Source organism: Carcharhinus amblyrhynchos, chromosome 10, assembly GCF_965287045.1.
Source record: "Carcharhinus amblyrhynchos chromosome 10, sCarAmb.v2.hapA, whole genome shotgun sequence".
Lineage (NCBI taxonomy): Eukaryota > Metazoa > Chordata > Chondrichthyes > Carcharhiniformes > Carcharhinidae > Carcharhinus > Carcharhinus amblyrhynchos.
The window spans coordinates 90,023,266-90,039,282 of NC_137333.1; the positions used below are offsets into that span (position 1 = coordinate 90,023,266).

General features: G+C 40.4%; 1 protein-coding gene across 11 annotated transcripts in view; it reads left to right on the plus strand.

Annotated features, from left to right (window-relative positions):
* LOC145349167 (inositol polyphosphate-4-phosphatase type I A) overlaps positions 1-16,017 on the plus strand; it is a 171,202-nt gene that overhangs the window by 77,715 nt on the left and 77,470 nt on the right. For 8 of the 11 annotated variants that reach the window (XM_080197574.1, XM_080197573.1, XM_080197581.1 and 5 more), the window contains 2 exons: positions 1,807-1,893; positions 15,569-15,731. In XM_080197574.1, the coding sequence (XP_080053700.1) occupies positions 15,626-15,731 (106 nt within the window). In that variant the 5' untranslated portion in view covers positions 1,807-1,893; positions 15,569-15,625. Of the gene's footprint in view, positions 1-1,611; positions 1,710-1,806; positions 1,894-15,568; positions 15,732-16,017 lie in introns of all 11 variants that reach the window. The other 3 variants (XM_080197575.1, XM_080197576.1, XM_080197578.1) reach the window with 3 other exon arrangements.

A 16,017-nucleotide genomic window follows, 5' to 3' on the forward strand; every position in this document is an offset into this window, starting at 1 on the left:
CTCCATCATAACCTCCCTGCTTTTATATTCAATGGCTCCAATAAGAAAGACAAGAATCCTATATATCATCGTAACCTTTTTGTTTACTTGTCCTGTTGTCTTCAGAGATCTATGGGCACACACATCAAATTCCCTCTGGCCCTCTGTACTTCCTAGGGTCTGACCATTCATTGTATTTGCCACTGAAAAGTACTTCATTGGCTGTAAAATATTTTGGTTTGTCTAGTGGTTGGGAAAAGGGCCATATAAATATAAAACTTGTTTAAAACTGATCAGAAGTGTATGTCAATAGGGTCTCAAATTGGAAAAAGAATTTGCATTAATAATTTATCAGCAAGATTTTCTAAGGCCTTTCACAAATAACAAATTATTTAGAATTGCAGGGATTGCTGCTATGTAAGAAAATGCAATAGCATTTTTGCATTAAGCAAGATCTCAGTACCCAATAAATGATGACTAATCTATTTTTAAAATCATTATTTGGGAAGAAAGCTGGCCAGGACACCTGAAGATTGCAAAATAGTTTTGGAATGCTTTTTTTTTTCCCCAACAATTCGAACTGTGTTCAAATTCTACAACAGTCCTGAAAACAGGGCATTCAGTCATCCGATAACTCGGCAATGGCTTGTGTTAACGTTACCTTATTTCACAGCAAAATTAGGTTAATTAGAAAATAGATTTCTTCCAGCTCAAACTAAAATACCTAATTATGCTTTATAGGTAATCTATTAATGGATTATGCTAATTTGCATCTGCAAAGTAGGCTAATCTGAAAATGAATTTTCTTCACTTTGCCTGTCTGCTTCAGTAGATATGGAAAACATCTCGAATATTGTATCCAGTTCTAGTAACATAGCCGTAAAGACTTTAAAATACTGAAGGCAGTGTGAGAAGAGCCTGATTGATGTTGGAAGGGTTGGCGTTGGTTCTGATTATGAGAAAGTTGGACTCTTTGAAAGATGTCTGAGGAATGCAATATTATTGAACAGTGTATCAGTAAAAATACTTGTGAGCGTGGCAAAAGGAGCCATCTGAAACTGAATCTTTATATGACTGGGCCAGCATTAGACCTAGGCCTCGTTCATCTGATATAAACATCTGACCATGTGATGTGTACAACTGGACCATGATAACTTGGTATTGAGTTTTTGAACTCCTTCAAGAAACTCAAAAATTACCTGGAAATGTTCTGCCTTCAAGTTGTTGCTCACAATATAAACATGGCCTCAATAACAAATACCCTTGATTTCCTCTGAATAAATTCACAATGTGATTTTTCTTGGAACATAATGTTAGTGGAATTTGTTTGTAGGTGTTAAACTTCTGTACTGTCCAATCAATAATTTCACTAAGATTTTGATAACTGCAGTGGTGCGAGTAAAAGATCTGTAATGCATCCACTTGAACTGTGAAATCTGTCCAACATTAAAAATCATAGGATGCCTCTCTTTTGGTCTGCAGGATTGTGCTATGAAATGCACAGATAGAGTATTGGCTGTTACCACTATTAAAGACTTAATGGAAATGTTAAATTGTGCGAATCACAGTATTTAAACACAGTCACTGAAGTATGATTTTTTTTTTCCCTCTCTTTTGCCGCATTTGTTTTAGCATCTAGAAAGCCCAGAGCTATCATCTAAAGGAGATGTGCTGGCCTACAGTGAGAAATGCTGAATGCCTTTAAAGCAAGACTGACATATCCCTGAAGTGTAAATCATCCTTCATATTAATACTGAAGTAAACATTGTTTCAACAAATTGAAGATTGAGTTACATCTCAAATTTTCATTGTCTTTTCTCCCCTCAGGTGAAAAGTGGAAGTAGTAAAACTATTTTAACATGAAGAAATGCAGAGTTGACAGTTAATAACATCAGCAAACCAACCTTTCTGTACGTAAGTAATGGAAGTGTATTGTAAGAATTTATGCATAATATTTGCAAATTTATTAAAACTTCTGCACTTTTCAAGCCTGATTACAGTGTGTAGTTTTCCCTTTTTTCCATTCCTAAAGGTTTTAGTTTAATATGTTTTAAATACTGTGAATTTAACAGTTCGACCTATGTTGCTGGAAGAAACAAAAGTCCTCTGGATGTTCAAACTTAGCTCCTAGGTACTTGTAGATTCTCCTTCCTTTCTGTACTGTCACTGCTTTTCCCTTGTTCCATCATTGATCACCTGGGCGTTTAGCTTAACTTCATAAATGTTGATGAAATTGTTGCAGGATTAGGTGAGCAAAATTAACTTATATATTTTACTAAAAAGGGTGTTGTCTTATCCCCAAAACATTTGTAGTGAAATTTGTATCTTTATTGCAACAGTACTTCTTTAAATCCCATTCCATCCTTCCCCTGTCATCCTTCATCCATCCCTTCATTCTATACCATCCCCATCACCCATTCCATTTTTCCTATGCCATCCATTCTCTGCTTCCTACATCCCCCTCCAACCAGCAGGGGTAACTTTGTTGCATCCTCCAATTTAACTATCCCATCTAATCCCTCCCCCTAGCACCCTTGTTGCCTTGCAGGCTACAGCACTCCAAGTACTGGAGTACTGTGTGCAGTTTTGGTCTCCGCATTTGTGAAAGGTTATATTGGCCTTGGAGGGAGTACAGAGAAGGTTCACCAGGCTGATACCGGAGATGAGGGGGTTAGCTTATGAAGAGAGATTGAATAGACTGGGTCTGTACTTGTTAGAGTTTAGAAGGCCGAGGGGGGAATCTTATAGAGACTTATAAGATAATAAGGGGCTAGATAGGGTAGAGGTAGAGAGATTCTTCCTGCTTAGGAAGGATAGCAGAACTAGAGGGCACAGCCTCAAAATAAGGGGGGGGCAATTTAGAATGGAGTTGAGGAAGTTCTTCACTCAAAGGGTGGTGAATCTCTGGAATTCTCTGTCCATTGAAGTGATGGAGGCTACCTCACTGAATATATTTAAGTCACGGGGTAGATGGATTTCTGATAGACAAGGGAATTAAGGGTTATGGGGAGAAAGCAGGAAAATGGAACTGATCCACTTCAGATTAGCCATGATCTTATTGAATGGCTGGGCAGGCTCGAAGGGCTAGATGGCCTACTCCTGCACCTATTTCTTATGTCCTTAAGTGCAAATCCAGGTACTTTTTAAATTAGTTGAGGGTTCCTGCAACATTCATCAATCTGGGCAACAAAATTCCGGACACTTGACACCCTCTGGGTAAAAAATTTTCTCTTCATATCCTCTCCGACCCTTAAACTAACCATTTTAAATCTGTACCCCCCTTGGTAATTGGTGTCTCCACGAAGGGAAATAAGTCTTCCCTGACCACTCTGTCTTGGCCTCTCATAATTTTGTATACCTCAATCAAGGCCAAGCGGCCTCCTCCTGAACTGTAGGGGTTCTGTGATTCTAAGTCATTCCTCAGCCTCTTCTGTTTCCAGGCAAACAATCATAGCCTTCCTAATTTTTCCTCTTAGCTGCAACTTTCTAGGTGTGGCAACATTCTTGTAAATTTTTCCAGTACTCCCTCCAAGCCAATTACGTCCTTCCTGTGATGTGTTGGATGGAACTGTAGCACCATTCTAAGAGGAGGATTGGAAGATTGTGACTAGAATTTCTGTTATTTCTATTCTTCTTTTCTGCAGCAACAAAAGAATCCATCCCATCTGGACTGAGTGACTTTGCTGCTCGAGTGCTCCTGGCCTTTATTCAAATGCTTCCTAGCAAATTTCTATACTTTAAATTATTGTCCATGTTCTCTGTGAAAATCGAGACAAAGTACTGATTTATTACCTCGGATGTACCCTTGCTCTCCACCAGAGCATTTCTTCCACAAAGCTAGCACAGGCATGTGGTCCTCATTGTCTCCTTCAGTGTTCTCATGATTCACGTGAGTCCAATCCCTAGTTGTCCCCAGTCTTTAACCCTCCGTCACTACTTCTATGTTTACAAAATACTTTTGGGTTCCCTTTTATGTTGCTTGCTGTCTATTTTCATACTTTATTTCAATGTTCACCTCAATACTTTCCATTTCGTATCTTAATCTTTAGTTACTCATGTAACTTGGATTCCTCATCCATCACCTTACAGGAATAGTCTCACTTGTACCTGAACTGTCTCCCCTCTGAAGGCCTCCAGTGTCATAAGAAAACTGCTGTGGTGCTGTTTTACTACTCGCTGCTGAAGAAGTAATTGTCAGTTTTATCCAGCGTTATACCAACAAGAATTTTTATGATCTCTTCCCTATGTTATCATTTATGGTACAACGTGTTTCTCCATTACTGAAACTAAAGCTGGTGCAAATGTGAATCACTTTCTGCAGTGTTTGTGTGAAGAATTGGTTACTTGATTTCCTTGAGTGTTGATTGGAAAGCAAGTACAAAGTTCCCTGCCACAGTAAAATAATACAGTTCTCCAAGGCGGCCTTCATGACACACGACAGCGCAGAGTCACTGAGCAGAGGCCGATAGCCAAATTCCGCACACATGAGCACAGCCTCAGCCGGGATCTTGGGTTCATGTCGCACTATCTGTAACCCCCATGACTTGCCTGGGCTTGTAAAATCTCACTTACTGTCCTGTCTGGAGACGATACACATATCTTTAACCTATACTCATGCTATCTCCATTCACATTGCATCTTTAAGACTTGAATAGCAGGTTATCTGTAAAGACTTGCATTCTAATCAGTATTCTGTAAACTGTGTGTGACTTTATATGCCCTTCTCTGATCAGAACCTTCCACAAACCTGACAAAGCTTGTGAGATTACTATCAAATAAACTGGTTGGACTCTAACCTAGTGTTGTGAGACTTCTTACAGTAAAATAACCCGGATGTAATTGTGGCTTAAAGTCTTTGTTGGTCGAACTTACTTTTATGAAATACTTGAATACATTGCCCTTGTCTAGCACTGTGTGGTTTAATTATACTAAACAAGGATTTGTTTATCTGCACGTTTTAGAATCTTGAAAACTTCAATAAGGTCATCTGTCAGCTTTTCTTAAAGATAAAAATTCAAAGTTGCCCAAGAGTTTCCTAATATCTCAGGTGTGAAATCCGAGTTTTCACTTTCCTCCATATTTATTACAAAACCAATATGTCCATGAAGATTCTGTGCTGTATTCCGGTACTGCCAAGTAAGCAGTCCGTAAGCACACATATCGTCTTCTCAAACGGTTTTTCGTGACACAACATGGGATTTTGCTTATTGACTATTATTGATTATTATACTGAATATTTCGAAGAGCTGTTTACCATGATGTAGATTCTATTTTTTTTTCCATTTATTCATATAAACTATATTTCAACAATCTTTGGCTTTACTCTTATTATCAACTTACAAGTATACACATTTAAATATTTGACTTGCTAGTGCAACCAGGTTTTCCAGAAGCCTTTTTTAAAAGATTGGGATAATGGACCTTGTATATTTTATAATTTCTGCTCAACTTCATATACAAGTTTCCACCTGTTAAGTAATTTCAGTAGTTTATTTTTAGTAAAGCTTCATCATTGTGGAAGATCACACAAATGTAATAAATTGTTATGCATGAGCAGCATGGGAATAATATGCTCATGGGCTAAAAGTTTGAAATGACAAAGGCATAGATGTTTGACAGGAATAACTGTTTTCTTGGGATAAGTGTATACGTCAAGGTGACCTGATTAAGATTTTTGAGATTAAGAAGGGAATTAACAATGTTGATCCTGACAATTTGTTCACACTGATGGAGTTCAAATACCAAGAGACACCAGTTTTAAAAAAAATTAAAGGCTGAATCTTAACTCGCTAAAGTGGGTGGGTTAGGGTCTGGTCAGATATTAAAATGCACAAAGCCTGGAAGAGGAACCAAACCTGGCTTGAACCATCTACTTTCGGTTTTAACAAAGACAGTGGGAGGAGGGGAAGGCAAGGTGAGTAGCCAATCCATTTAAAGGAAGCAAGTGGACAATTTGGATATCATACTGAGACTGTGCCTTCATTTCAACAGCAGAAGGCCAGGTTTCCTGAGCTTCAGGAAACTGCACTTTGAAGGACGATGCTCTCTAGTGCTGAGTTTGGTTTCTGCCAGGGACACTCAGTTCCTGATTGTAGGAGGGAATAAACGAGAAGTCTTTGAGTCTGTGTCAGGCTTCAGTAAAACAGTCTTATATCCACGTTCATGAGAGAGAATCAGCCCGGACCCAGTGAAGTCCAGTCTGTAAGTAGGCTGATTCTGAAGATACAAAGGCTGTACACATTACTTATATTGTTCTCTGGGATCTGAGTGTTGTAAAAGAGGATATCGAAGAACAAAAACAGCCCGGGAAACAGGCCCTTCGGCCCAACGAGCCCACGCCGCCATCTCAACACCACCAGACCCCTCTCCACCCACAACCCTTGTCTAATGTTTTATGGCCATCCACATTGTGGGAAACTGATTTAGGGACAATTTATTACTGCCAGTCAGCCTAACAGCACATCTTTGGGGTGTGGGAGGAAACTGGAGCACCCGGAGAAAACCCACGCAAGCACAGGGAGAATGCGCAAACTCCCACAGACACCAGCCCAAATCCATGTGTCTGCACAGAAATCAGTGATAGTCACTGAGCTGTCGTCTTGCCCAGTATCTGGTCCAGTTTAGGCACACACTAACGACATGAAGCACTAGGCCCATCTCGAACAACCAAGAGCAGCCCCAGTACGACCCATCGTGTGTATGCCCCTCGTTGGACACAAGGCGGACCGACTTAAAACCTGTGAATGAAAAGGGAAAAAAAAAACATTATTATTGTACCATATCCATTTACCTTACCAGGGACGCCCCAATGCTAATGACCCTTATTTAAAACAATCTCCTATATCCACCCATCTCCAACCCACTCATGTGCCTGTCTCTTAAATTACTCTAGCGTGTTTGCCTCCACCACCTTACTTGGCAGAGCATTCCATACCCCCACTACCCTCTGTGTGAAAAACCTCCCTCTAATATCTGTGTTATACCTCTCCCCCCTCACCTTAAGTCCATGGCCCCTTGTCCTATGTGTCTGTATCATAGAGTAAACAGAGGTAAGCTATTTCCTATCTATACCCTTCGTAATTTTATACACCTCTATTAGATCCCCCCTCAGTCGGCATCTTTCAAGGGAAAAGAGCCCCTATTTCTTCAATCTTTCCTCATACCCGAGTCCTTCCATACCAGGCAACATACCAGGCACCAAGATTGGGGGAACGGCAAATTGTGCGGAGGGTGTGGAGAGTCTGCAGAAGGATCTAGATAGGCTGGGCGAATGGGCCAGGAAATGGCAAATGGAATTTAATGTTGGCAAGTGTGAGGTGGTCCACTTTGGTAGGAAGAATGGTAGGAAGGACTATTACTTACGTGGCGAAAAACTGCAGCAGGCGACGGTGCAGAGGGACCTCGGGGTCCTTGTGCATGAATCGCAAAAACCCAGCTTGCAGGTGCAGCAGGTGGTCAGGAAGGCGAATGGGATGCTGGCCTTCATAGCGAGGGGGATTGAATATAAAAGTAGGGAGGTCTTGCTGCAGCTGTATAGGGCATTGGTGAGGCCGCAGCTGGAGTACTGTGTGCAGTTTTGGGCGCCGCACCTGCGCAAGGATATTTTGGCCCTGGAGGGAGTGCAGAGGAGGTTTACTAGGCTGATACCGGAGTTGAGGGGATTGAGCTATGAGGAGAGGCTGAATAAACTAGGCTTGTACTCGTTAGAGTTTAGAAGAATGAGGGGAGATCTCATTGAGACGTATAAGATGATGAATGGGATGGATAGGATAGAGGTGGAGAGACTCTTCCCGCTCAAAAAAGACAGTAGGACTAGGGGGCACAGCCTCAAGATAAAGGGGAGGCGGTTTAGAACGGAGTTGAGGAGGAACTTCTTCACTCAAAGGGTGGTGAATCTCTGGAATTCTCTGCCCGTTGAAGTGGTGGAGGCTGCCTCGCTAAATATTTTTAAGAAGCGGGTTGATGGGTTTTTGATAAGAGAAGGGATTAAGGGTTATGGGGAGAGGGCGGGAAAGTGGAACTGAGCCACGACAGATCAGCCATGATCTTATTGAATGGCGGGGCAGGCTCGAAGGGCTAGATGGCCTACTCCTGCTCCTATTTCTTATGTTCTTATGTTCTTAACATCCTGGTAAACCTCCTCTGCACTCTCTCCAGAGTCTCCACGTCCTTCCGGTAGTAAGGCGACCAGAACTGGACGCAGTACTCCAAATGCGGCCTCACCAACGTTCTGTACAACTGCATCATTAGACTCCAGCTCTTATATTCTATACCCCTTCCTATAAAGGCTAACATAGCATAGGCTTCCTTCACCACACTCTCCACTTGCACTGCCACCTTCAAAGACTTGTGCACTTGCACCCCCAGATCTCGCTGCAATTCTATACTCCTTACGGGCTTACCTTTTATCATATTACTCCCCCCTACATTATTCTGGCCAAAATGCATCACCTCACATTTATTCGGATTAAACTCCATTTGCCATGTATCTGCCCAATCAACCAGCCTATCAATATCCCTAGTTACCCTTGGAGGGTAGTTGAGTTAACTGCATTGCTGTTGCTCTGGAATCACATGTAGGCCAGACAAGGTAAGGACAGCAGATTTCCTTCCCTAAAGGACATTAGTGAACCAGATAGGTTTTTCTGACAATCGACGATGGTTTCATGGTCATCAGCAGATTCTTAATTCCAGAAGCTTTTTTATTGAATTCAGATTCCACTGTCTGCCGTGCTGGGATTTGAACCCAGATACCCAGAAACATTTCTGCATTAGTAGTCTAGCGATAATACCACTAGGTCATCGCCTCCCTGCTGAGACCCATAGAATACCTATAGTGCAGAAAGAAGACATCCAGCCCATGGAGTCTGCACTGACTATCGGAAAGAGCATCCCACCTATCCCTATAACCATATGCATTTACCTTGGCCAAACCGAGGTAATGTGCACATCTTTGAACTGGGAGGAAACTTGTGTAGACTTGAGAAGAACATGCAAACTCTACATGGTCATCTAAGGCCAGAATCGAACCTGGCACCAAGGCAGAAGTACTAACTACTACGTGCTGGCCATCCAACAGGGTACACAGTTTAAACCATCCCACAAGCTCAGATTGCCATCAGAACCTCAGTCACCATTGCCCCATTCCAGTGAACTCTCTCTCTCTCTCTCTCTCTCTCTCTCTCTCTCTGTTAATGCACTTACTCATATAGGAAACAAGCTTCCTAATCAAAAGACCTTGGGTTCAGTTCCGGCCTGAGGTCAGTGTCTGTGTGGGTTTCCTCTGGGTATTCCGATTTCCTCCCACAGTCTGAAAGACCTGCTGGTTAGGTGCATTGGCCAAGCTAAATTCCCCCTCAGCATACCGGAACAGGCGCCAGAGTGCGGCGACTGAGATTTTCACTGTAACTTTGCAGTGTTAATGTGAGCTTACTTGTGACATTAATAAATAGCTAAACTAAACTGCTACTCCCTTTTATTTTGCTCCATCCAAACTGCTTCTACATCTTGTTTTGAAGATCCCCACTCATCTTTTATTAATAGTGCTACTTACTTCCTTTTCCTTTTTGCTTATGTTTCCTAAATCTTGAATCCCTTTGCATATTCAGTTCCCAGCTTTAGTCATCCTGCAGCAATGAATCCATAATGGCAATTAGATCATACTCATTCATGAGTATTTGTTCCATGAATTAATCTGCTTTATTGCAAATGCTGCATGCATTCAGATAGGCACCTTTTTAATTTTGCCTTTTTAACATTTCTCTTTTTAACATTTCTCTATATTTTGATCCTATTTGATGTTGACTTTTGTTCCTACCTTTTTAACCATTAGCTTGGATAGAGAACTGGCTAACCAGTAGAAAGCAGAGAGTTGGGATAAATGGATCCTTTTCTGATTGGCAAGATGGTTCAGGGTTCAGTCCTCAGGCCTCCAATCTACAATCTACATTAATAACTTGGACAGAGGGATAGAAGTACTGTAGCCATATTTGTAGATGACATCAAAATAGGTGGAATCATAAGTTGCAATAAAGGTATAAGCAATTTACAAATGGATATGGATCAGTTAGATGAGTGGGCAAAAGTTTGTTTAATGTGGATATGTTTAAGTGTGAGGATATTCATTTTGGTTGGAAAAATAGAAAGGTAACTTACCATCTACTGGAGAGAAACTTCAGAGTGCTTTGGTGCAGAGAGATATACGCTGCTCAGCTCTTGCTCCTTCTATCCGCTCTGCTGACCTTTTAGTTAAATAGGAAAATTAACTCAATTATCATTAATAAACCCTGCTGCTCCCAATAAACTTTACCCCTGCTGTAAATAGTAAACCTTACTGCTAATTAAACTTTACAATTACTAATAAATTTCACAGGTTTTGAAAGAAAAGGGCAAAATGCTCAGCAACCTATCACTTGTCTGCTTCTATGTGTTATGATCCAGCAGGTGCCTTGCAAACCAAATTCCAAAAAGGGAAACTTGACAAGCGATCACAATTATTTTCTATTTGTATTTTACCACAAGATAATGTGTACTGAAATCAGAAGTCAAAAATTCCAGTAACGTTTTAAAATTCCAGTAACGTTTTTGGATATTTTGAATATTAAAATATTTATTAACAAACGAAAACTTAAACACGCACGATTACACTCACACAGTTAAAATTAGTCGTTATAGAACTGTTCCCCAAAAGATTTTTAAAACATCCCTTTTAAGCAACAATCCTTATAAATAATTAATCCATAAAAATTTCAGTAATATTACCATAAGGCACACCCCATTGTTGCTGTAGGGAAGGGATATCACTGGACCCCACCCACTTGGCTGAGGAAATTCCAGACTTTAAAATAACACAGCCACTTTTTTGGGTTGCTGGAAACTGCTCATTTTGTTTTTTTTTCACAGCCCTGCCCAGACACAGAACATTACTCCAGGAGGCCTTACAAAGCTAGTCTTAACATAACTCCCAACCCCTCTTTCAATATGTTTTTCCCTCTTTAATCTATTCCCATTGACTTTATCCTTCTTTGGAATTTATCTTTCCCAGGGTATAAACAGTTCTCCTTATGGCTACTACTACCGGTAAAATAAAATTTAATAATTATGCCTTTTCCAAGCTGTAAACTTTTTTACTTCCATTTGAAATTTAACAACTGAACATAAACTTTCTTTATCTACTAATGCAGATTTAAACTTATGTCTTAGTTACTTGTAGAACATCCAACTCAGCCTTGTTCACTTCAAATACCTGCCTTTCACACGTACCCCCCCCCCCCCCTCTCCACACGCACCACACAAACCACAGAATGCCAGAGTAGAACCCAGAAATATTAAAAAATAACTTTTTCTACACACCTGTGATGTCACACTTTTTCTCAACACATTGGTTTGCAAGTTGAGCCCCAGCAGGGTTAGCTCACTCTTGCTCCACCTCGTACTGTCCGACTGGGTCCACATTCTCTTGTTCCTCCTCGTGCTTTTTCATGCCTCACTGAGTCTGAACTCCCCTGCTTCTCAACATGCTATTCTAAGTCTGAGCACTTCCACTCTCGTTTGTGCTCTTTCAAGCCTTACTGGATCTGCTCTGTTCCACTACTTGTGTTCCTTAAGCCACTTTGCAATATTACTAGTAAATTACAATAGGTTCAATTTAAAATTGTTCCTGTTCTTATCTGAGAAATAAAAGATGGACATCTAAAATTGAACCAGTGAAGGTTAGAGGTGCACAACAGCTCCATTCTGACTAATGATCTGCACCAGAAATGCTAACTATTGTTACATCATTCACCCTCGATGATTCACCCTCGATGATGCCCCCTCGACCACCTTACATACCACGAATCTATCTACCTCTACCTTAAAAATATTCAATGACTCTGTGTCCACATCCTTTTGAGGCAGAGTTCCAAAGATGCACAACCCTCTGAGGAAAAAATCATGCCTCATCCCTGTCCTAACTGGGTGACCCCTTATTTTTGAACAGTAGCTCCAGTACTAAATTCGTCCAAAAAAGAAATCATCCTCTCCACATCAATCCTGTCAAGACCTTACAGGATCTTTCTACATATACAAGTGCAGCATGGCAGTTCACAGTCCTGTTAGAATAACATGACATGATTGCATTTATCTCTGCACATCGAAAAAATATTTTAAGTTGAAGATCTGGTAATATATTAGATCCAATATTCTGAACGCAGTTTTGAAAAAGGCCACAATACCCAACATATTGATTTTTCCTTCAACAGATTGTCTTGCGTTGTAGTTCCAACTTTTTTGATACATGTTAAAGCTGATCATAATCACTTCTTGACAACTCAGTCAAGTACTGATTGGGGGGATATCATTCTGAAGCAATATATACTCTGCTGAGATGGTAACTCAAAAAATTATCCACTTTTCGTCACTTGGGTACAGTTGAGACATTCAGCTGCTATCATAGGCCCAACTAATTCCCCTGTCTAGTACTAGTTTAGGTGGCATGATAGCACAGTGGTTAGCACTGCTGCTTCACAGCACCACGGTCCCGGGTTTGAATCCCAGCTTGTGTCATTGTCTGTGTGGAATTTGCATGTTCTCCCCGTGTCTGCATGGATTTCCTCCGGGTGCTCTGGTTTCCTCCCACAGTCTGAAAGCCATGTTGGTTAGGTGTATTGACCCGAACAGGTGCCAGGACTGTGGCGACTAGGGGAATTTCACAGTAACTTCATTGCAGTGTGAATGTAAGCCTTACTTGCCACTAATAAATGTTAAATATCAAATGTCTGACTTTTATCCATCTTGAAGTAATTTTCTATATAAAGGAATGCAAATAAAATGAAGACCACTTATTTTACCGGATGATAGAACAGTGGATTTTAATTTCCAAAACTTCTATTAAGACTTCTATTTTTCCCTGTCTATTGTACCTTGTTTTCTCCTTGTAATTTCTCCAACTTAATTTCATCAAACATCTTTTCTCCTAGATCCTCTTTTGTCAACATACTATTAGCAAGCTACCAGTGCTATGTAATAACAGGACACTAGAAGTGAGGAAGTGGCCTGTGGTGTCTAACTTGACATTTCATTTTTTTGCTTATTGAAGTTAAAAGCTTTACCGTCTGTATGCTTGCTAGCGTGAATCTGCCTCCTGTACTCCAGTGACACCATTCATGGATATGCCATTCAATTTTTAAAATATATATTTTAATAAGGTAGATTTGATTTACACTGCAAAATATTAATGTGCTGTTCTGTCCACCAAAATACATTCTTACTGTTCATAGTCGGGGTGATGGTAACATCTCAATTATCTAAAAAGAATGTACAGCGATGATATGCAAAAACATTGACTGGATTGTTTTGCTGGTTTACCACAAAATGTAATCTAAATCATAGTTACTATAAGCCAATAATAATCTTGCTTTGCATTGAACAGTATTAAAATACTTTCATTATAATGGATTGATGGATTTAATGCTATTTATTTTCAAATGTGACATAAATTATTGCCAGTTTCTGAACCCATTAACCACGTCCCAACAAGAATCCTGAAATATTTCTCAAATTTTCTTCTATTTAGAGCAGCTTGGCTTCTTCTGGGGAAGGATAAAAGAAATGAGATCATGGTTCCTTTTTGTGCTTTTATTTTTCTTCGCTGTTCTCCTCCTGTCCCTACTATTATTGCATTTTTGTTGGGAGGAGAGGTGAACTGTTGAATCAGATACCCTTGCCACTGCCATTTGGCCAATCAGTCAGAGGAGATTTTAACCCATCTAGTTTACTATTTCTCCCTTGGTCTGACAAAAATTTACTCTCTGGCAAACCAGAATTGCTGCTCATTTTGTTCCTCAGAACAGAGTCAACGCACATTCAGTTTTTTGTAGCTGTTGACCCAGCTGAGTAACTTTTTTGGCAAATCACCTGTCAATTTATTGTGCAAAACTGAACTTTAAGAAGAAATAATGAGTAAAAGGCAGAAACTGCAAAGTTTTCCTTTGTCACAAGGATTGGTAACCAAAGAGTGCAGATTTGGAATAGTTGGCAAAAGAACCACTGGAAATCAGCATTTGTTTTCAGCAAATTTATTATCTGGAAAGCGCTGCCTGGGAAGAGTGATATAGTAGGAACTCTCATTTAAGAGAATGGATATATAAAAGTTTGCAAGATTATGGGAAGATCAGAGCAATGGAATTAACTGGATAACTTTCAAAGAGTTAGCTTATTATTGGTACGATAAGCTGAATGATTTTGTAACTTTAAATCTGTGCACTTATTAATTCTTGACTTGCGTTGGAGATTTGCCTTTTTCAAGGATAATTTTACATGGGAAGGTGGCTGTGGTTGTTGGGGATCAATCATAATTCTAGTACATGACTGCAGCTGTTGCTCAGGATAGTGTCCTGCTTCTTCAGTGATCTTCCTTCCACCATAACGTCAGAAGTGGGGATGCTCACTAATGATTGCACAACCCCTGAGATACTAAAGCAGCCCATGGACAATATCCAGACTTGGGCTGATGAGTGGCAGTAACATTTGTGCTGCACAAGTGCCAGGCAATGACCATCACCAACAAGAGAGAATCTGCTCATCATCCCGTGATGCTCAGTGGCATTACCATCGCTGAATCCCCCACTATCAATCTCCTGTGGTTGCCATTGACCAGAAACTGAACTGGACTAGTGATGTTAATACTGAGGCTACAAGAACAGGTCAGAGGTTAGGAATCCAGCATTGAATAATTTGCCTCCTGAAGCCCCAAAACCATCTACAAAGCCCAAGTCAGGAATGGAATTGAATACTCTTCACTTGCCTGGATGAGGGCAATACCAACAACACTAAAGCTTGACATTATCCAAGACAAAGCAGCCCGCTTGATTGGCATCCCTTCCACAAACATTCACTACCTCCACCACTGACACAGTAGCAGCCATTGTACCATCTACAAGATGCACTGCAGGAACTCACCAAGGCTCCTTTGCATCTTTCAAACCCACAACCGCTACCATCCAGCAGCAGATATTTTGGAACACCATCATCTGGCAGTTCCCCTTCAAGCCTCAACATCCTGACTTAGAAATATATTGCCTTCCTTCACTGTCACTGGATCAAAATCCTGGAACTGTCCCCCTAATAGCACTGCTGGTGTACCTACATCACATGGGCTGCAGAGGATCAAGAAGACAGCTCACCATCATCTTCTCAAGGGTAATTGGAGGGCCAAAGGGCCTATTTCCTGTGCTGCTGCTGCTGTAATTAGGGATAGGTAATAAATATTGGCCTAGCCAGCGAAGCCCATATCCCTTAAATAAAATAAAATCAAAAAGAAATGTGCAACTTGTCCTTTCAACAAAGTTCTAAATATAATAGATGTGATCTCCTGAATAATGCGTGGACTTTTGCTGTGCATCAGTCCCTGACTTTTCCACGTTGAACCTTTTCCACGAAGACCTGTGCGGAATGGTACATAGAGATGTTATTTATTGTCATTATTCAGAGATTGATACTTAAAAGATATATACGGTAAATATCCCAGTCATGTAAATCTTCACCCTATACTCTAACTTTGTTTCAGAAATCCAAACTCCTAAAAATACCTTCTGTTTATTCTGTCAAGGAAGGAACGTGCAGCCTGAACTCTGCAATAAGGAAAAAATATATTACTCATGAAAAAATGTCAACAAATGAACAAAGCCCTCGGCGCAATGTTAAAGCCAGATCCATGCAGCGAGCTTCAACATTTGATATGTCTTCAGATATGTTAGGTTTATCTCTGACAGGTGAGGAGTTTTGTGTACATTTCAATTGAAATCTGTCGCCTGGAAATACATTTTTGAGCTTAGTTTTTAAGTCACAAGTGAAATTTTGAGGAAATGGAACCATTCCATTGGAACATCGTTTGTGGTTATCTATAAATTATCACAGACCGTTGACTAGCTGACCAGGTGCCCTCCTTTTGAAAGACATTGTCTTGACTTCAAAGAATCTTTACTGGAACACATTTTTATGATAGCTTTTGAGTTTGAGCTTTTAAAAGCTTGAATGTCTCATCTTTGAAAATTAGTT